Source organism: Pinus tabuliformis, chromosome 9 (genome assembly GCF_031772625.1).
Source record: "Pinus tabuliformis cultivar Carrire ecotype Pingquan chromosome 9, CPIR1, whole genome shotgun sequence".
Lineage (NCBI taxonomy): Eukaryota > Viridiplantae > Streptophyta > Pinopsida > Pinales > Pinaceae > Pinus > Pinus tabuliformis.
In genome coordinates this window covers 1,740,535,373-1,740,557,975 of record NC_142307.1, presented here as the reverse complement: position 1 = coordinate 1,740,557,975, position 22,603 = coordinate 1,740,535,373, and the positions used below count along the sequence as shown (strand labels likewise).

Genomic DNA, 22,603 nt, shown 5'->3' with positions numbered 1-22,603 from the left:
GTCTACAATTAGGACTTGTAGTTATAGAGCCTAGATTTGGTCTCAATAGCTGTGATCCTCCTTCCTAGGCAAGTTGCTTCAATCTGCTACTGCCTAGCCTCCTAGGCCTATAAACTGCCCCATGTCTTTCTCTGTTTAAGCTCCTCACACCTGTGGCTCCCTGCTGTAAGTTCTTGCCCATCAAACAAGAGGAGTAAGGCCTACGACCTAGCTAAAAGTACCCTACACAAGTGCAGCCTGCTGTAGGGAAGGTCTGCCACATAAAACATTCACAAATACACTTCTGAATTAGCCCAGAAATCCTCCTTCTTGAGCTCAAATGGATCTTCACATTCCATTGTCTTGAGCTCAAATGGCTGTAGTATTTGGGCTGTGAACTCACTCTCTTAGTGGCTGTGCATAGGCCTAGAGTACTCAGAAGTGCCACAAATTCAACATATTTAGGGCTGCTGAGCAGTGAGAACACTGTCTTGACTCTTTTATAATTATAAATTTATAACACTCAGTCTTCAGACCTTGGCCTGTCCTGGCAGTGTAGAAGTTTACAACACTGTCTTTAATTTTTTATACAGCAACATAGATGATAGAACTAAGAATAGTAAATATAAAATACATTATACAGCCAGTTGGCAGTGAGCCACTGCTAGCCTATAAAATGAACTTGATTCTTGTTCATTTCTTTTGCTGTTTGCATTTTAAAATTTTTACAGCAGTTTGACTGTTTGTTCAATTTTTTTACAGGTTGAGGTAACATGGCTCAATCAACGGCAGGGGCAGCAAGGAAGGGCAAGAATGTCATGGGTAGAGATGCTCTTCCTCCCCCAATATCATCAGAGTCTGCTGCAAGTAATCTTGAGGGAAGAGGAGTTAAAGACAATGAAAAATATCCATTGTGGAAATATGTCGCAAGAGAGGATGGGTCAAACAGCAAGGGAAAGGGAGGAGGCAATGTGCAATGGAAATGCAGCTTTTGTAACATTTCTTTCACAAGCACATATCACCGTGTGAGAGCACATTTGTTGGCTATACCTCGTAAGGGGATTGCAGCTTGTGAAGGTATTCCTAAACCAAAGAGAAAAGAATTGGTAAAGGAGGTCCATGTTGGTATGGAACATGTGGCACTGGCTTCAAAATCAAAAGCACCCAAGGGCAAGAATGAAGACCCCCTTCCATTTTTGAGGAAAGCCACCTCCAAATTTCCATTTGAGAGTTCTACTTCTACTGGGGGACAAGCATTAAAAAGAAGATCACTTGGTCCAATGGACAGGATTTTCCAAAAAGAGAGACGGGACGAGCTTGATCTCACCATTGCCTTCTTTTTCTATCAAAACTTCATATCATTTAATGTTGCACGTTCACCTTTATTTGTTGAGATGTGCCGAGCTCTAACTCAAGGGGCTCCAGCAGGGTATGTGCCTCCTGAGTCAGAGAAGCTGAGAACCACATTGTTGACGAAGGCAAAAAAAGAGGTGCAAAAAATGCTCGAGCCTATTAAGGCATCATGGCCAACATCTGGGGTTAGCATTGTTTCTGATGGATGGACAGATCCAGCACGACACCCAATCATCAACTTCATGGTGTCTTCCTTGAATGGTCCAGTTTTCCTGAAAGCAGTGGATACACTTGGCGAATACAAGGATGCACAATTTATGGGTGAGTTATTTATTAGAGTTATTGAAGAGGTAGGTGTTGATTCTTGTGTGCAAATCATTACAGATAATGCACCTGTTTGCAAGGCGGCTGGCATGATTGTGGAAGCTAAATATCCACAAGTGTTTTGGACACCTTGCATTGTCCATTCATTGAACTTAGCACTGAAATCCATTGCTTCTGATGTGCTTTGGATTGGAAGCATTATTGAGGATGCAAGACATATCCGTAACTTTGTGCAAAATCATACAAATGCCCTCACTATCTACAAGGAGTACAGCAATCTATCATTGTTGAAGATTGCTGATACACGGTTTGCATCTTCATTCATGATGTTGAAGAGGTTGAGGGAGGTCAAGACTGCTCTTGGGTCCATGGTTATTTCTGAGTTTTGGTCTTTTTGGAGAAAGACAGATCAGGCAGCCTCTAAAAGAGTGAAGGACACGGTACTAGATGATGCTTGGTGGGAGAGGGTAGATCTAATTATTCGGATCATGGACCCTATCATCTCTTTGCTTCGAGTTGCAGATACAGACAAACCCATCCTAGGAGAGGTTTATGAGGGATGGGATTCCATGATTGAGTCTGTGAGGAGCATTATTCTACAGAGTGAGTGCCCCCCGTATGAGACATCACCAGAGGCCTTCTGCGATACCATACATGATATTCTTGTCCGCAGATGGGACAAGAATTGTACACCTTTACATTGTTTGGCTCACTCATTGAACCCCAAATACTACAGCCATGAGTGGCTGAATGGTGGACCTTCCCGCAGATTCCCTCCTCACATGGATGGTGAAATCTCACAGGGGAGGAAAGAGGCGCTTCAGCGGATTTTTCAGGATAGTGCATTGCTTGCTGAGGTGGAGGATTCCTTTGCAGAGTTTTCCACTAGCACTGGTGGGTTTGCAGGTTATGATGTGATTAGAGACAGGGGGCTTAAGAAGCCCTACTCTTGGTGGGCATATCATGGGGCAACAAGCCGTCCTCTTCAGCAGTTAGCCATGAGGCTCCTCTCTCAGGTGACTTCATCCTCTTGTTGCGAGAGGAATTGGAGCACATATGGGAATTTGCATACTGTGAAGAAGAACAGGCTTGAGCAGTCCAGGGCAGAGACAATGGTGTATGTGCACACCAACCTTCGTCTTATTTACAGGCAGAGGGAAGAGTGGTTGAGGGGAAAGACAAAGATGTGGGATGTCTTTCCTGAAGATATGGGTCTGGACACCACTGTTGAGTTGGCATTGGCCAACATGGATCTCGGTGATCCAGTGCTAGACCCTATTAGTTTTGATGACTCAACCTCCATACCAGCAGATGCAGAGGCGACTATGGATACAGGGGAGGAGGAGGATGCAGAGGAGAGCAGTGGGGACCATGATGATGGGGACAGTGATGCTGATTCTGATGCTGATTCTGATGCTGATTGATGGCTTGAGGGCCTGAGGCTTTTATACCTATAGAGTCTAGACTTATAGTTGTTTTATATTTTCTATTTCTATTTGCCATTGGCATTGCACCAACACTACCTATGTAACAGATTTTGATTTGATGACTTAATGAGAAAACTACAGTTGTCAGTGTGTTTATCTTACTATCTTAGTATCTTGTAGTTGTAAGTTGTCTTTCAGTTATGAATTATGAATCATGATTTAAATTTTTAATAGATTTATCATTTATCATTTATGTGACCAGTACCACTGACATTTATTTGAATTTTGTATGTACTATGCATGCTAATAGCTATAGATGAAGATCTATGTTTGAAATCAATAAATTTGTATCATTAATTAAAATTTGTGTAAGAAATATGCTAATAACTAATTTTTAAGATATATATATATATATATTTTAAATATATATATATATATTTTTTTTTAATAAAATAATATATAACGTGTCCTAACCGTGTCTTGTTCCGGGGTCAGAGTTTCCCGAATCCGACACCACGAATCCCGAATCCTACGTGTCCCGAATCCTCGTGTCAGGTGACTTAGTCCTAGACACAAGTGAAAGAAAATTGCGGAGCAAAACAATTAAGGAGTACCTAGTAAAATGGAGGGATTTTCTGGTAAAAGATGCTCCCTAGGAAGGCAAACATGTGCTCAAACATCCCAAATTGAAATTGCTTGGGGACAAGCAATATTGGGTGAGGAGGACTGTAATGTCCCCATCCCCATAGGAAGCTTATGATGGAGTCTGCTAGCCTAGAGTGATTCATGTAGGCTAAAGCAGGGAAATAATTAATAAGGGGACTTAAATTTGCCTAAGAAGACTTTATTAAAAAAGGGAAAAGGATGATATTTCCTAGGCAAGTGGGGATATCACTTTAACTTTATATTTCCTAGGCTAGATAACCAAACTTGGTGCAGCTCATGAGTATCAATTGGACCGTGGGTCAAATGCACCACCTCTGCTGGACGTAGCTGTGATTACCCTTCTGCGTGGAATTTATTCTGACATTGTGGGGACCATGAAACGCTCTATTGTTGACTGATATAAGCCAGAGGACTAGCGCTGTACAGTTTGGTAAGTATTTGGACATGTAAGGAGGTCTATCACTGTTGTTTCAGCGTGCTGGAGACTCATTCCAATGCATATGACCTGAGCAAGTGTTGGAGCAGCATTCGGGGTCTGAAAGTCCTTGCTGGAATTTACTCTCATTGCTTATCCTCATTTGCCAGGTTTAGTTTCTCAAGACTACCCTCTGTATATTCAAACTGTTGAATGAAAAAAATGCCTTTCCTGTAGCTACTATTGTCTATTCCTAGCTGCATTGTATTTCTGAATACATAATTAAATTTACAAATTTATTTGGAGACAAGAAAAGAAAAAAGAACAATGTACAGTCAGGCCAATTTATATGAAAACATCACCTACAGCAAAGTGTAACCAAACTGTTAGAAGAAATATCTCATTGAAACTCCAACTAAAAACTCAGAAATTTCTAAAGAAAATCAAAAGTTTGTCAAAGCGGAATTGGGAATTCGACTTTTCAGTTGTAGGTGGCAGAAAAAGATCGATTTTCAGAGATTAGTAATTCCAGCAGGCAGATGGAGCAGCAGCAGAGTTGTTTTCGAGAGAAGATTATTGATCTGTGGCACAGAGGGTTTTGCAGCAGTTTGCAGTAGCATAATCAGTGCTGAAGGGAAGAGGAATAGCACACAGTATGGTCATGGATCGATTTGATATTCAGGGAGCTTCAGAGTTGCCTTCCAGATTGGAAGATGAATTTGCTTGCTTATAAGGGTCAGCATCACAGGGTGTCTGGTATATAGACAATGGAGCATCAGCTCATATGACATGGGTTAGAGAATGTTTCTCTAGCTACAAGGTGGAGCAAATAGACTTCCAGATTACGATGGGAAACAGAGCTAAGTGTACTCCAGTAGGGAGAGGTACAATCAATTTTCAGAGGGAGTTAGGAGCAAGCACCAACGCTGCAGATGTACTGCATGTACCAGGATTAGTTATGAACCTGATTTCAGTGTCCCAGTTACAGGATAAGGGATATGATATCCACTTCATAGGGAAGAGAGTGTTTATTAAACACTCAAGCTGGAAGAAGGTAAGACAGATTGGACTCCGGAGCAACAAATTGTACAGGTTGTGGCTCAAAACTCCAATGTCACTGATAGGCAGTAACAATAGCTGTGGGAAGGATCTAAATGAGCTATGGCATAGGAGAATGGACATCTACACCACGGAGTACTCAAGATGCTCAAGGAAACAGTAACAGGGGTTCCAGCACTTGGCACGGAACATGATGATGCGTGCAGAGGATGCATACTTGGGAACTATGCTAAGGCAGCAATCCCATGAAGTGACAGCAGAGCAAATGGCGTGTTAGGACTTCTACATTCAGATATTTGTGGCCCGATGTCCACTAGAGCTCTCAATGGCATCGAATACTTTGTCAACTTTATTGATGACCATTCCAGGGAAACCTGGATCTACTTCTTGAAAACCAAAGTTGAGGTCTTCGATCCTTTTAAAGAGTTTAAGGCTCTCGTGGAGAATGCGACAGGGAAGAAGATCAAGGTGCTTCACTCCAATAATGGTGGAGATTATATTGATAAGGACTTCACAGATTTTTGTGCAAAGGAAGGCATCAGAAGAGAATGGATAGCCCCATATAATCCACAGCAAAATGGGGTAGTGGAGCGGAAAAACAGAACCATAGTTGGGGCTGCAAAGGCTATGTTATATGACTAGGATTTGCCCAAGTTTCTATGAGCAGAGACATGTAACACGACAGTGTATATTCAGAACAGGGAAGAATCCAAAAGTTAGTCACTTCAGTATCTTTGGTAGCGTTGCTTATAGCCACGTGCCAGACGAAAAGCATACCAAATTGGATCGGACTGCAAAGAAGGGGTTTCTCGTTGGGTATAGCGAAACCTCAAAGGCATACAGGATCTACATTCCTAGCAGTAGGAAGATTGTGGTGAGACAAGACATGAAGTTCATGGAGGACCGAGCTTTTAGAAAATCTCGTGAGATACTTGCAAGTGACTAGAATCAATCAGCAGAAGCTCCTTTAGTCCAACAGCAAGGGCAGCAAGTGGGACCGGCATGAGGACATTCACAAGGATCGAGTAGAGTGACTAGTACCAATATTTCCTTAGGTGCAAGAGGTCCGAGGATTTCTCAGCAGACGAAGCAACAAAGGCAAGATGAGGAGGATCTGGTTGAACCTCCCACCACTAGTGGTCGAGCCAGCAGAGAGGTTCGGCAGACACTAAGAGATGTAAAGGAGTTTATTGGAACTCCTAGGACGAACAAAAGACAACACAGACAGCCTAACGGGTACCAAGCATTGGTGGCTCAGATTGCAGAACTTCCAGCTTTCAAGAGGCCACATAGCGTCAAGTGTGGGTAGACGCCATAGCTCTATCATGACGAATGATGTTTGGGAAGTGGTGCAAAGGCATGAAGACGAGTTAGTTGTAGATTCTAGATGGATCTACAAGATCAAGTATGCTGCAGATGGTAGTGTGGAAAAGTACAAGGCTAGGTTCGTGAAAAAGGGGTATGCACAAAAAGAAGGGATAGATTATGAGGAGACCTTCACCCCAGCGGCCAGATACACCTTTATCCGGTCAGCTATATCCCTAGCAACTCAAATGGGATGACAGATTCACCAGATGGACGTCAAGACAGCATTCTTGAACGAGGTAATAGAGAAAGAGGTGTACATAGAACAGCCAGAGGGCTTCGAGACTCATGAGAGGCACACTCATGTGTGCAGACTGAAGAAAGCTCTAAATAGATGCAAGCAGGCTTCCAGGGCATGGTATGGTCGGTTTAACAGCTACTTGCAGCAGATGGAATTCATCAAGAGTGACACAGATCCCAACCTTTACTATTTGATGGTAGAGGGTGATCCACTCATCCTAGTTTTGTATGTTGATGATCTTTTTTCGACAAGATCATCAGGGCTCATAGAGCACTACAAGAGGAACCTGGCAGCAGAGTTTGATATGAAGGATTTGGGGTTGATGGGGAGATCTTCCTTGGGCAAGGAAGATACGCTACATATATTCTGGAGAGGTTCAAAACGCAGAATTGTAGACCCATGTCTACACCCATGATCGCCAACTGGAAGAAGATAGATGCATCAAATGACAAGGATGTCGACCCCACCTTGTATAGACAACTTCTTGGGTCTCTCATGCATCTGGTCAACACTAGGCCAAATATTTGCTTCACAGTCAATACTCTTAGTCAGTTCATGGTAGAACCGAAGAGGATACATTGGGCGGCAGCGACACATATTCTCAGGTGTCTACTCAACACAGTCAAGTATGGTTTGAGATATACCCGAGGGGGTGACGTCAGACTATGTCGGTTCACAGATGCAGATAGGGCAAGCAATTCAGTAGACAGGAAAAGTAATTCCAGGAACTGCTTCAGCGTTGGATCAGGGATGGTTTCGTGGTGCGGTAGGAAGCAAAAGTCGGTAGCTCTGAGCTCTGCAGAAGCAGAGTACATGGCAGCAAGCACAGCTATGTGCAAAGCTATATGGCTTCGGAAGTTGCTAGTAAGCTTGTTTAGGCAGAGAATGGAGGTGACCAAAGTCTATTGTGATAATCATAGTTACATCAAGCTCTATGAGAATCCAGTGTTTCATGACAGTTCGAAACACAAATATTCGATGTCATTTCATCAGAGATTGTGTACAACATGGGGCAGTCCAACTACAATATGTTCCCACAGAAAAGCAAGTTGCAGAAATACTCACAAAAGCTCTAGGGAGAGCTAAGTTCGTCTATTTCAAAGAATGGACGGGTATGGTGGAGAACCTGTTCTAGTAGCGAGGACAGATTTTCAGTTGCAGATGTTGTAGTTGCAGCAGCAACAAATGAGAGAGAGTTGCAGTGCAGATGCAGTGTTGGCAACAGTATGGTAGTGTCAGCAACAGCACAAATGCAGCATCAAAGTTGCGCAGTAGTAGGTGGGCAGCAATAGCCAGACATCAACAGCATGACAGGAGATGATACAGAGACAGAGTGTTGTGGCAGGATGTGCAGCACTAGAACGCATCCCTCGCTAAGAGGAAGTGTTAGTTTTTGTAGCATCGGATGTGTTCCAACCACGAAATTTGGTGGAGAAGTTAGAATACATGAGATCTCCAAAACCCAAAAATTGTTTCTGGAAATTCCACCTAGAAGTGTCTCAATTAGATTATTAGGCGTTTTTTAAATATTTTCTAAGTCTAAACTTAGGTAATATGGTTAATTAATCAGTATTAATTGAGATAAGGTGAGAATCATCTAGAAACTACACGGATCAATCCAAAAATGATCTGAGCCATCGATTAAGAATTAATATTGTTCATTGGAGTCCCAACTGGAATATATAAGAAGGGATCGATGTGGTGATGGAGACTACATCAGTGCGGATACTCAGTTGCCCAGGCAATTCAATTTTCTCAATGGTAGAGACTCACCAAAGAAGATAGAGCCAGAGGGTGAGTAGCATGTGGTAGAGGAGGTTAGCAGCATTCCAGGAGGAAATATTCTATTACCGGGAAGAGGCAGTGAGAGGAAGACCAAAATTCCCAGAGGTTCTGCGCAAGCACTGCGCAAAGGGTGAAGCAGAAGGTTTAGCGTGTGGCTTGGGAGGCAATTTCGGTAGCAGAAATTCGCTGTGGGGTGAGAGAAAATTCTCACAATAATTTTGCCAGTAGAGCATCTAAATTATTGTACCCAAAATTTCTGCTGAAGAATAATAATAAAACCCTCATTTGTTGCACTGGTTTTCCCACATTGGGTTTTTCTGGGGACAATTGTCCAAAAATAACTGTCAAAATTCTTGTGTGCTAGAATTTCTCATTTTCCAGTATTTTATTTTCAACAGTATTTTTATGGTGAAAATTGTAGTTGTGATTTTATTCATTGTTTGTCGTAGCAAATAAACTGCATAACTTACGAGAATAATTTTCAGTTGTTGCAATAGTTGAAATTTTCACAGAGGTACAGCTTACCTCAGCTAAAAATGACACCATATGCCTTGTACTCAAGGGTTGCTATTGAAAATAGGTTCTTCTTCATCCCTCGAACATAGAGAATGTCTTTGAGATGGAGAGAGTTCCTAGAATTCGTCTCAAAGTTGACAGTACCAACTCCCTTGGTCTCATACTTGCCATTATCTCCAAGCTTGATATGAACCTACATGTCCTTCTCCTCTAGTTGCCTGAAATACTCACTGATCTTGGTCATATGGAAAGAAGCTCCTGAATCAATATACCACGTGTCACTGCCTACTAAGCTTGCCATGCAAGCTATCAATGAGAAGTCTTTCTCAAACTGAGAAGCAAACCCATCTACCTCAGCTAATGCAACAACATGATCCTTACCAGATCCTCTTTTCGCTTTAGACACTTAGTAGCATAATGTCCAAACTCATGGTAAGGGAAGCACTTGATCTTGCTCAAATCCTTCTTCTTGTCACCCTTCTGACTGGACTCGCCCTTCCCTTTGCCTTTCTTGCCCTTTGCTTCCCCTGCAAGAGCAAAATTATCCTCATCATTTGTCTTTACTAGTCTCCTGTATCTGGTCCCTCCAGATCTCTTTTTGTATGCAATCAATTCATAACCTTTCCCAACCGGGAAAGTTCTCTCTCCCACTGACAGCGTCTTGGAAGCCATACCAAGACTTGTGAAGTCCAAGTAAGGCAAAACTCACAAGGTAATGATCAAATATAGTGACAACCACACCACCTAGCTCATCTCAAACCTGAGTGAACCTCGTAAGATATGTGGCGATGGGCTCTCCTTGTTTCATCTGGATACTCCTTAGCTTCTCCTTAAGAGCAAGCTTCCTGGCATCACTGGTACTTTGATATAATTTTAAGATGGCTTGGAACATCTCATATGTTATCTTCTTCTCATGGATGTGGGGAACTATATGATCTTTGACACCTTCTAGAATAATCCTCCTTTCCTTGATATCAATCTTATTATGTTGGGCCAATTGATGGGGATCCTAAGGTGGTGCTATTGCATGTTGGATAAATTCTCCCACCCCATTATCTATCAACACTATCATGATCCTCCCTTTCCAAGAGATGAAGTTCGATGCCCTCTCTAAACAATGATCAACTCTCAATCCTTGGTACGCCATTCTCCCTATCCAAGAAACTACTCTTGACAAAGTTGCTCTTTGTTCTTCACAAATCTAAACTCTATGTGTTGGCCTTATGTTGTTCTTTGCTCTAATACCATGTAGAAAATCCTTGAAATTCTGCAATTGCTCTAATGAACAATCTAAAAACTAATTTCTTTTCATTAAGACACGAAATTTCTCTATTTATTTGCAGCGGAATAGGAATAGAAATAAACACAGTCACACAATAGCAAAAACACAATATTTTTCTAGGGAACCCAACTAGGAAAACCCTCTGCTTGTTTGAGAATTTTATTGATAGAAATTTGAGCAATAGATCTCTTACAATACAATCATGTTTCAATAGAAAACAATCTTGTTCTCCCTGCTTGTCCTAAGCTTGAAACACTTTGCAAGAAACCTGATCCTACTTCCCTATTTCCTTGCACACTTCTGGAGCCCCTATTTCCTAGCGCACTCTGTTGAAGAATGTAACTAGTCTTGGTCTTCATAATTGTGTATAAAGTCATGATGTAATGTATTTCTCAAAAGAAAGAAAAAGAAATTTTATTTTTAAAGAAATTGACTTATTAAAGCACGGGTTTCATGCTTGAGTCAATTGTTTTTAGGTGAAAGCCTCCATTTCAGGCTTCTAGGGTTTATATCAAGTGTCCTTGTCCATGTCATATTGTAAAAGACCCTTCTTGGGATTTATTTGTCAAAAAGAAATTTATTTTAATGTAAAATAGGTCAATTAGGCCTCCTCCACCAAGTTGACCTCAAGAAAGGACAAGTTGGCCTTAACAAGGGAATTTGACCGCATAGAATCACTATATCTTGGAGCAACTCAACTCATTTGGAGGCACATCTCTCACAAGTTCGAATTGCAAAAGCTAGAAGCAGTCAAAGGTGCGAAATTCTAGGGAGGAGAAGGAAAGGGCTAGCGAAGGAGAAGGAGATCGTTATCTAGCTAAGGAAATCAAAATTTTCTCTATCTTGTCTCGCATGTGCGAAGGAGATGAAGTTGCAGGAGGACTGAAATTGCAGTCTTGAAGCTGGGCCGAAATTCTGATGCAGTAGGGTCGAAAATCTACCCTATAGTATTGATGTAGTATTGATGCAGTATTGAAGCAAAGTTGATGTCGTATTGTTGCACTTTATCTTTGAAGGTTGGAAGAACAATTTGAGCGCTAACTTGCTGGAGGAGGAAGGTCTTTGGGTCTAAGTCCATGGTCTACCTCAATTTGAATCTACTGAAGGAAGAGTTCTGATTGGGTTTCCCCTATAAAGGGGTTTTAGCCTTGGCTAAGTACCTACTTCTTGTGTCCTTGATCTTCATGTTTTTTCTTTGACAATTGCTTGATGACTAGATGATAAAAGAAGAACATATTAAGGAATGAATTAAGGAGTATTAAGATGACGAAAGACGATACTGTATCATCCTACTTTATAAGGATATCTAGAATTAGAGATGAACTCCAAGCAATAGATGAAATTGTACCAGAAAAAAAGCTTGTAATTACTGCTCTTCGAAGACTACCAAAATCTTGGAGTGTTATTGCATCAGGAATTAACAGTTGCAAGGATACTCTAACATTTGAACAGATGTGGAATGCTTGCAGTCAAGAAGAAGCTTGAAGATCATTAGTAAACAACAAGGAAGATGAACAAGAAAATACCTCTAATGCATATTCATCACAAGAATAAGAGAACCTTCAAGAAGTTCAAAGGACCAAAGAAGAAAGTTCACCTATCCAAGATTGAATGTTACCATTGTCATAAGATGGGTCATTACAAGAGTCAATGTCCTAAGAATCCAAGGAATAGGAAGAGAGAAAGAGATCAAGCAAATATTGTCGATGAGCTCCATTGAAGAAGAACAAAATTGACGAATCGAGAGTGAATGACTTATACTACCAAGTCCTCTCCTACATATCCTTCTTAGTCTTGTATTGTTTTCTTTTATGTTTTGATTTCTAGAGTTTGTAGGTCTAACATGTCTTGTTAGAACATTTTTGAATTATTTTGATAAAGTTGTAGGTATCCCTCAAGGATTGGGTTAAGAGGGAGCCTCCACCATTTTACCAAACGACAAGTATCTTATTCTTTGTTTCATCGTTTCATGTTTGGGTTCCCCCTCACATCAAGACTTGTTTGTATTGTATGCTAATAACATTTTTTTTATATTTTCCTTGGTTATGAAAGCTTGTTGAATCTTCAAAGGTTATGGAGGAGACTTCAAAGGATAGACTTTCTGTCGCAAAGGAAGCTCTTCAAGAATTGATGTCCGACAAGGTTTCTTAAGGAACAACTCAAAGGTATGAATTAGAATATAAGCTTTGTTATAAAGTTCTCTTCATGTAAAAGCTATGTTCATTATCTTTTGAAATTTGCTTTACATCACCGACATTGTCACGTCTAGGGTTTTGAATCACAAAGATTCTTGTTAGGGTGATTAATCATTAGATTGAATCTACCCTCATGACATTATTTGATCATTCTTGTGTAAACCTAACCTTTAGGGTTCACTACAAAGCCCTAGCCTCTTGTTGCTAAGGGTATGTCAATATTGATTATGAAACCCTAGTCTACATAGGGTTGTTAATGAAGTCTAGAAATCCTATTCTTTTGCTGTTTAGGGTTTTGGTATTATTATGATAGAAACCCTAGTTCTTTAGGGTTTGTTGTTAATGCTTAAGTTATGTATTAAAACCCTAGATCTTTAGGGTTTGGTGAATTAGGGTTTATGAACAAAACCTTTGTAATAGTTATAGTAAGATCCTAGGAATAAAAGTTAAAACCCTAGTTGTATATTCGTCTGATAGAAACCCTAGCCTGGAGAAAAAATGTTGTCTAACTTTGATGTACTAATGTTTGTGTCTTGGGTTTATATAGTACGTATGAATATTGATATAAAATGCTAGTATGTGATAATGAAATCCTAGATATGTATATGCAAGTATGCTAACCTAATTGTTGATGCTCATGTTTTAGTTTGTGAAACCTAGGGTCTGTAAAACCCTAGTAGAAGATTAATATTCTAGGATATGATGATATTGTTTTCGATATAATTTAGCTTTGATGATAAAATATAGGATTTGCTACAAACCCTAGTAGAAGTTTGACAGATAAAAGCTTAGATGTATAGTAGGATTGTTATTTGATTGAATTGTTGATATCTAAGGCTTTGTGTCTCGAAGATGAAGCCTAGGGTTTATGACAAAACTCTAGCAAGAATTCGAAGTCTACTATGTGTCTCTTATGAACCTAACTAAGTTTAGGTGTTTGATATCTAAAGTCTACATGCTTACATTATAGTATCACGATTTCGATATTGTTAACTTCATGTTTTTGTATGTTTGTATTTGGTTGTACTTGCAATTAAAGTTTTGTAGGTACATAATCTTCAGATGACGAAGATGTTTGTATGATAATAATAAGCATGATGAAGGAAGTTATGATGATCAAGATGACCTTGATGCCATAAGAAGGAATGGAGCCATGAAAGGCTCTTCGATGTTATAGAAAAAGGAAGTGATTGGTCTCCCTAAATTGAAAGGGAGCCTGGATGGAAGAAAAGGTATATCTCCCTAGTTGAGGGAGGGCATATTATGACAGTGAATACTTTGAAGTAAGCAAAAGTATTATAGATGAATTTTCATGAAGTTGCAAATGAAAAGATTTGAGGATGAATTTGGTGTTGCTGAAGAAATGAAAGAAGAAGAAAGCTTTTGATAGCTTATATATGGATAACTTGGTGATGAAAGCAGCATCAAGATGATTCAGGACCCCGAAGGTTTGTGTTTACTTATATTTGAAAGTTTACTGTTAATTGGGGTTTCTGTTTGTATAGGTAAATCTCTCCATAAGAAGGTTAAACACATTGGAAGCATGCTTGAACAAATGGATATAACTGATTTAGTTTATTAGGGAGAGATGAGGCATCTAATGGCCAGATGCTTAGGAGGACATCTGGTCGGCCTATAAGTTGATGTCTAGATCACAAAGAGGGAGGGTGGTGTTGGTCATGGAGCTCCAACCTTAGATACGCACCTAGAGCCATGGGTCGGTGGTAGAGCTTAAAATCCAAATGGTGCCTAGAGTTGACTAAAAGCTTGAGTCCCCTTAGTCCCACCCAGATAAAATCCCCTAGTCAGGTATCTAGTTCGTAGCACTGAGTGTGCTAGAACTCGTCGTAGTTCATTTTGAGATTGTCCATGTACCTCTATATATACTGTGTTGCACGGGTACCCGCACCCGGGGGTGGGGTTCTCGAACCTGTCCCGGGTTCCCGCACCCAAGTACCGGATTCGGGTACGGGTTCTTCCCAGACGAACCCAGAAGAACCGGGTTCTTCAAAAAAAAAAATTGGGTTCTTTTCCTTTAACGGGTTCTTGGGTTCTTGGGTTCTTCGGGTGCTTGGGTTCTTGGGTTCTTCGGGTTCTTCGTGTGCTTGGGTTCTTGGGTTCTTCGGGTTCTTCGGGTTGGGTTCTTTGGGTTCTTCGGGTTCTTTGGGTTCTTCATAAAAAAACTATATTAAAAATTTAATTTTCAAATAATTTTTTTTATTGAAATTTAAAAAATGATATGCCATAAACGAATGATATCATTTTTGGAGTCATTGATGGTCATTGGTCTGGATTGTCCTTCAGAGATGGTTGTAAGGTCTTCTGAATGTTTCTCAAGGAAATTTTCTGCCATCATTTCCAAAGATTACAGTTTCCAAAGACTGTCTTTGTTCACATGCCTTAGCATTGCTCTGTGGGCATGACGTGCTGCTCAAGGGTAATGAATCATTGTAAAAATTTATCAACAGTGATAAGTTTTTCAAAACTTATGAGCGACACAGTATTCTGAAATCATATATGATTATGATATCTCAATATTATAAAAGGAACATTATGGGTGTACAATCCCACAAGCAGAATATCATATCATATTGGCTGTAGCTTTGTGGAAATATTTAATAAGGTGATGACCATAGTTGGAAAAAAAAGGGTAGCTGTTTGCACATTCATGAGTCCCTTCCTACTGCAGGAGACTCTTATGATCAGTCTCTCCATTAGTCTTATGCTATAAATTTATAAAAACAATTTCAAAACTTATGCCCAAGGTTTGTTAGAGTCTCAATGTAAATTATGAATCTCCTGTATTTGTGGATCTTCAATGCCTTTAATATTATATGGCATCGAAACCAAAACTAGAAAAGAGACCTCTTACTCTGTAATTTGAGCCTGCAGATTCTTGTAAATCAATTTGGAATGAATTTATGAAACAGTCATTCCCAAGCCAAATAAGTTAATAACCATCAAATTATAAACTGTAAATGCACACATACAAGTTCAGACATTTTCGGTCAAATAGAAAGTAGGATTGAGACCAGCGATAAGCTGTAATCAGCTGGTGCTGTTAAATGGCGAAGGGCTATTTTGGAAAATGGCTAAATTAAGTATCAAAATCTGCCAATTTCTCACAGCATTCTGATAACATCATGTTAAGATTAAAACTAGGAAAATATGCCTAAATGAATAAGCGTGTTTTGTGGAAGGGTAAGGCTGCCACTGTTTTAACTTTTTGGGATTGCTTTACCACAGAGCACACCATGCATGGGGCAGGTGGATGATTAGACATCAAGAAAAGTCTAGACCACTATCAGGTTGAGAAGAATCTCCTATGAAAAAATTGTGTTTTTATATGGGAGAGACTAAACATGTTTAAATGATTATCATTAAAGTTTTCTTGTTTAAAGTTGAAAAAATATACAAATTCAAATTTCATATATATTATTAATTATAAATTTATAATTTATAAAATTTAATTATTAAAATTTAATATTATTATATTACCCGACGAACCCACGCACCCTGTTTCCAAAAATGTCGTCCCCGTCCCCATCCCCGTCCCCGCACCCACGTTTCCTGGCAACATAGCATATATATGTAATTATGAATGCCTCCCTAGTTAAGAGGGAGTGTTGAAGAATGTAACTAGTGTCGGTCTTCATAATTGTATGTAAAGTCATGATGTAATGTATTTGTCAAAAAAATAAAAAGAAATTTTATTATTAAAGAAATTGACTTATTAAAGCATGGGTTTCATGCTTGAGTCGATTGTTTTTACATCAAAGCCTCCATTGCAAGCTTTTAGGGTTTATGTCAAGTGTCATCGTCCATGTCATATTGTAAAAGGCCCTTCTTGGGATTTATTTGTCAAAAAGAAATTTTTTTAATGTAAAATAGGTCAATTAGGCCTCCTCCACCAAGTCGGCCTCAACAAGGGAATTCAACCTCACAAAATCACTATATATTGGAACAACTTGACTCATTTGGAGACACATCTCTCACAAGTTTGAATCGCAAAAGCCGGAAGCAGTAAAAGGTGCGAAATTCTAGGAAAAAAGAGGAAAGGGCTAACAAAGGAGAAGGAGATCGTTTTCTAGCTATGGAAGTCAAAATTTTCAATATCTTGTCTCACACGTGCGAAGGCACTGAGGCTACAAGAGGATTGAAATTGCAATCTTGAAGTTGGGCCGAAAAAATCTGCCCTTGATGCAGTATTGAAGCAGAGTTGATGCAGTATTGTTGCAGTCAATCTTTGAAGGTTGGAAGAACAGTTTGAGAGCTGGCTTGGAGGAGGAGGAAGATCTTTGGGTCTAGGGTCTTGGTCTACCTCAATTTGAATCTATTGAAGGAAGAGTTCTTACTGGGTTTTCTTCTATAAAGGAGTTTTAGCTCTAGCTAAGTGCCTACTTTTGGTGTCCCTAATCTTAAAGTTTTTGCTTTGATGATTGCTTGATGAGAAGAAGATTAAAGAAGAACATAAAGAAGTTAATAAGAACATAATAATATCACAAGTAATTATCAACATAAGAAAATCTTTCTGCCTTTCTGATTTTCTTACACATTCCTCCTAAATCCTTGCACATAGGAAGCTCCTTTTGTTTAGAGATTAATTTCTAAATCCTAACACAAATCCCAAGGGAAAGCCTTCTACCAATCTGCACACAAGCTTCTCCTTAGCATGCTCTTCCTCTCACAAGCTCCTTCACACAAACTCGTGCTCAAGAATTATGTTACAATGATGTGTCTTCATCCTCCTTATAAGCAATTTGAATTGGTTAAATATGGCAAGTTTTATTTTTGGAAGTCGAACTTGTGATTGATGAGTTAACTAAGTCTAATTGACTCATGTAACTTGTCTAGTCTCAATTTAGAACTTGAGACTCTTCACTTGTCTTTTTCCCAATTCTAAGTTTCTAACTCACACTAGCAAACAACAAACCAAGCCTCCCACCCCTGCGCATAAGTCAAACTGCTGCATGAGCTTGTCCTAATTTATAGGGACTCGTGCATGCTAAAGAAGAACAACTTGTGGTCTTTCTTGACTCGCTACTTTTCAACAATTACAGTGATGACATTGCTGAAAATAATTCAAATCAGCAGGAGGGCTAAGCTGATTTGAGGTGGCAAGGAGAAAAGAAAATCACCAGGTGGTGCAGCAAGACCCTAGAAATTTGCCAAAAACAATGGCCAAGTGGCAAACACCAAAGTAAAGGCAAGCAGGTGATTTATTACACACTATTTCTTGATGTTCATTAAAAAGATAAAGAAGAATACCCTCAAGGAGGGTGAAGAAAAAGCAGTGTCCACAGTAAAGCCAAATTTTGATATCTCGGGCTTCCACAGTGTATGTGAGTTCAGTGAATAAGTAATGTTCTACATCAATGGTGGGGAGGCTAACTATTCAGCCCACATTGGCTGTCTCATCTGGCCAGTAAGTCAATGCTCAAACACTAAATTAAGAACACCACTTGTCTTTATCAGCTTTGGAGGATACAGGCCATTTCCAGTTACTGACTGAAGAAAACACTTTGAAGTGGGCTGCAAATGTCCAACTTGGTCCAGATATGTTGTTTTTGTTTTGGAATAAGCAATTCTATGTACTTTCTACTTCTAGAATGGCCCATTATAGGGTGGGGAGGGTGAGGGAATGTTGGTGTATTTATCCATTTAATGGTCATTGTGTTTTGTCTCCTATGGGAGTTGACTTGAGTTAAATTAATTTTGATCATATTTTGAAATATAAATTAACGTGAGTGTTTTTTTCCATATGAGAAAAAAAATAGGGAATTAAAATTCAAGATGAGACATCTCAACAATTTACATAAGGAATGGTGATGGACTTGTGAATGCATGACAAAAACAAAATAAAACCTACCTTTAAAAGAGTAATTAAAAACAACAGCATCCTTTTTTGTTACATTGTCTAACTCCTAACCATATTACCTCATTTGTTTTCTTCTTCTCAAGGCGACTAACTTTCTGTTCAAGCAACTGCTTTTCATTGGATAGTTTCTTGCACATTTCTTCTATTGAATGAAGGTCATCTGTTCGAGTCTTCAATTCATTCCTCAGTTCCTTAATTTGTGCCTACAGGGAATAGCAAATATATCAAAAAACTGACAATTAGAAGTGAAGTTTGAACTTAAAACACTAAAGGCCATGTTTGAAATAAACATGCAATACCATCATAAAGTTCAGTAGTGATAACTTGTACGATGTTAGGAATACTAGTAAATGAAAACACTTGGACTGTCTGTTACCTGTGAATTCAAGTTTTGATTTTGTGACACTCTGCCTTTATCTGTGAATGGAAGATCTTTATCCCTTCTACTCAACGACGCCCACAAAGCTTTTGTGGGAGTGTTCTCCAAATCTAAATTTCCATTTTGCTCATTGGCAGGACTTGCTACAGAGAACTTATCTGAAAGTGCCATCTAGAACATATGCAGGACCACAAAGGAAGTAAGAAAAGTAAAAATTGGGCATTCCGATACTCTAGAAAACATAAGCACAATCATAATGCTTTACAGAAGATGAACAGTCATTCCAAGATTTGGTACAGAAGCAAGAGAGAAGGTAAAAGAAACCTGAAAAGCAGCTTCTTTTTCAGCAAACAATGCACGGAACTTGTCGCGATCTTCAACAACTTCAGATAAAGCGTGCCTCTCTGCTTGCAATGAGTCTTTCAACCCTTCCAGTTCTTCTACAAGTTCTGTCTCCCTTTTTTCCCTTGCATGAAGCTCTTTCGAAAGCTGTAAAACAAAATAATTTTTAACCAAAACAGAAATGTTCCTTATGGATTAGAATTGTCTTGAGAGCAGAGATTCAAAAACACCTACCTGATCCGTCTTTCTTTGAGTTTCTTCTATGATTTTGGACATCTCTTGTATACGCTTTTCATATATTTCAAGTCCAGGAGGTTTTATATTCTTAGGTGAATCCTCCTGCACAGAACCGTTGGAAACAGAGCGTGCCTTGGAGTATCGCCTCAACATCACATCATTTATGTGTGTCTGAAGTGCCACACATATCTCCTCACCCTGCAATAGTTACCAGAGAATGCACAAGGTTGAACAGAACATATCAATTATTAAAGATTCTAGGAGCACCATAATTTTGAAATTTTCAAAACATTCATACAATATGCTATGCCAATTTATTTCAAGTAATGAATGTTGGCCTGAAAAGCTCTTGCTATGTAGAAATTGTTATTCAAACAAACCTGCTTTGTTTCAAACTGAAATATGTGAAGGGTGCCTGCTACTCTCATTTTGAAAAATACTGCTGTGTTACTGCTACCAAATTGCATAATATCCCGTAATTCAGCTGAATGTAGATATTCCTTTGGGACTGGACGAAAGAAATGAACCTGCATATAAAGTGAAAGAAATGATTTATCATTAAACTATCAAATAATGCCCATCCACAATATGATGAATCAAATGTTATAAGTAAAACTTACCCCACACTTATTTATGCCCAAGATGATCCGTCCTGGTAAAAGTCCTATAGGATCTTCAATTTTCCGAACACTGAAAAAGACTGAGTTCCCATAAGGAAGTGATCTTAGAATACGAAGAAGTTGCTGCCTTGAATCATCCTTGGACAGATGCTCCTACCAGACAAACAGGGTTGATATTTCAAAGCATTTTAATCATATAAAACTTTATAACTTTTATGTATGCCCACTTCCACCCAGACCCACCAAACGAATAATCCTTGCAGTGAGAGGCACCCACTATCCAACTTTCCACACTATGTAGTGCAGAAGTTTAATCCACAACAGATCTTGACTCAGTGTCCTACAATTGCACCTACATGTACTTCAATAGGATTGTACTTCTCTTGCTAATTGACAAATTTTAATTTAACGTATTATTTTATACTAAACTCCATTGCATACTAAATAATTAAAAGGCTCGTTGCTTTAAACTCCCCTAGAAGTAACTTGTAGAGGGCCTTTCATCACAATACAAACTCTTTGACTTCAAAATAAATGATCATAATAGCAATTCCAGATTTTGGAACAAAAAATAATTACAGATCAGCCAAATTCTATTTAGTAAACTTAACAATCCCAGAAAATGGAGAGAAATAAGACAACACCAAAGATCATAACACCAAGTTGAATCCATGTGTGTCTATGGAAAATAAGCAAAAAACATATATACAATGGCAACAATGAAGTCCCATTGGACTTAACAGGTTAGCAAAAATAAAAACAGTGGTACCATCTCAAATTTTAAGTATTATGAACCTCAACATGTGGGTTATAGTAGCATAAAGTCAAATCCAGGCCACTGTTTAAAGCTAGGTGTTTTAGAAACCAGGAAAAGAGTTTTCTATAGCCTCTTATCTCTTAGATCTTTCTATGTACTTTTGGTTGGATATAAAGAGAAAACTCAATAATCAATTAATTTTCCATACCAGTGACCGGTAGCGAGCAAGAATATCAATCTCCCAGTCACGCTTTGCTCGTGTAACAGCAATTTGTCTAGGTAGATATCTTTCTAGAAGTGCGGTCCAGTCACTGTTATCAATTGCATGATATTCTGATCAGGATCTCAACAAAACTTAAAATAATATCACTAGTAATCCACACATCCAAAAAAACACTTGCTATACAATCAAAGGCTGGAAGAGATATGCAACAAGCCATCTACCTGTTACAAATACCAGAAGAAAGCATATGCTGAAAAGGCTAAAGTTCCCATACAAATCAAATGTGTCAACATTCGGGATAGAAACAAATCCATTCAAGCAGAACTTACCTGCTTGTCTCTGGATTGCTGGCAAATCCTATTTCAGCAAGTATTTGTAATGCGGCCAGTTGTGCTGCATCATCCCTCCCAACAGGATAGTTGCCGAGTATATAGTCATGTTGCAGCTGCAGTTATAATCATTCTTTACTTAATAAAAATCTTCAACAACTGAATGTTAAAGACTAAACTTCTGATAATTATGTTCCAGACAGTGTTCATAATTACTGCCAAAGAATGCTGTCATATGATAGACTACCAAATGCATACCTGCACATAGGACAACTGCACAAACATTGGTTCTGTTATCGCTTCATCAGACTCCCGGAACAATCGCTTCTTGAATGACAACTTGCAATGCAAAATTTCACCCTTGCTACGGTCTTTGGCTGCTTTAAACTCAGCAAGAAGATCCCCAATATATTTGTTGTCATCCAAACCTATGTATTCTTCTGCATACAGAACCAATTCAAGCATCAAATATTTGTGAAGGATTGCTCTATATATGAAATTCTACCTTGCAAATAGTCAGTGATCTCTATGAAACATTGATATAACCCAATCACAATTCATAATTTCAGTCAAAAAATGTCATTTTTTACCATTTCCATGATCAAGTGATTTCGAACCAGTAACAATTTTTCTGCACTCAAATAGACTGAATGTATTGTATGCAGATAGTTTAATTATTCCTGCAAGTTCCTGGCATCACAAAGGCAGTAATACAAATAAGTTACATCAGCAAAGACTTCTAAACAAATAATTGGCACCCGAAATAATGTTCACAAATAGACTACTTGCACCTAAAACCAATTTAATCTAGAAATTTCTTGAACAATGTATTCGAGTCATTCAGCTAGAGTTCTCACAACAATGCCACAAGAATTTTTTAGCAAAAGAACAATAAGATATTTTGGCAATACAATAAGATAGAGGGACAGGGCAATACAATAAGAGCAAAAGAACAAGCATCATCTCACAATTTTGTTGAAAAAAATATGAAATAGCTAGGGACGTATACATGTAAATAAACTAATGTGCTTTTAACAATTTGCAAATAAATGAGACACAGATGGATTTCATTCATTAGAAAAACCTTGCAAATGATATTGAATATTGGCAATACAATAAGATAGCCAGGGACAGAGTTTCAGATATTTAGAAACCTAGATGACCTCATGCATAACAGTGATATGAGGGTAGGATAGGGTATGGAGGATTGGAAGACCAGTCTACTATATAT

General features: G+C 38.9%; 1 protein-coding gene across 2 annotated transcripts in view; it reads right to left on the bottom strand.

The window, feature by feature from the left end:
- LOC149155673 (kinesin-like protein KIN-14I) overlaps window positions 1–22,603 on the bottom strand; it is a 121,439-nt gene that overhangs the window by 83,559 nt on the left and 15,277 nt on the right. For both annotated transcript variants that reach the window (XR_016263720.1, XM_089445875.1), the window contains 10 exons: window positions 21,963–22,062; window positions 21,631–21,812; window positions 21,373–21,488; window positions 21,029–21,131; window positions 20,064–20,216; window positions 19,824–19,970; window positions 19,441–19,641; window positions 19,189–19,353; window positions 18,862–19,035; window positions 18,545–18,688 (listed from right to left, as the gene is read on the bottom strand). Coding sequence is in view for 1 of the 2 variants with exons in the window: in XM_089445875.1 (XP_089302001.1) it covers window positions 18,545–18,688; window positions 18,862–19,035; window positions 19,189–19,353; window positions 19,441–19,641; window positions 19,824–19,970; window positions 20,064–20,216; window positions 21,029–21,131; window positions 21,373–21,488; window positions 21,631–21,812; window positions 21,963–22,062 (1,485 nt within the window). In the remaining variant the exon portion in view is untranslated. The remainder of the gene's footprint in view (window positions 1–18,544; window positions 18,689–18,861; window positions 19,036–19,188; window positions 19,354–19,440; window positions 19,642–19,823; window positions 19,971–20,063; window positions 20,217–21,028; window positions 21,132–21,372; window positions 21,489–21,630; window positions 21,813–21,962; window positions 22,063–22,603) is intronic.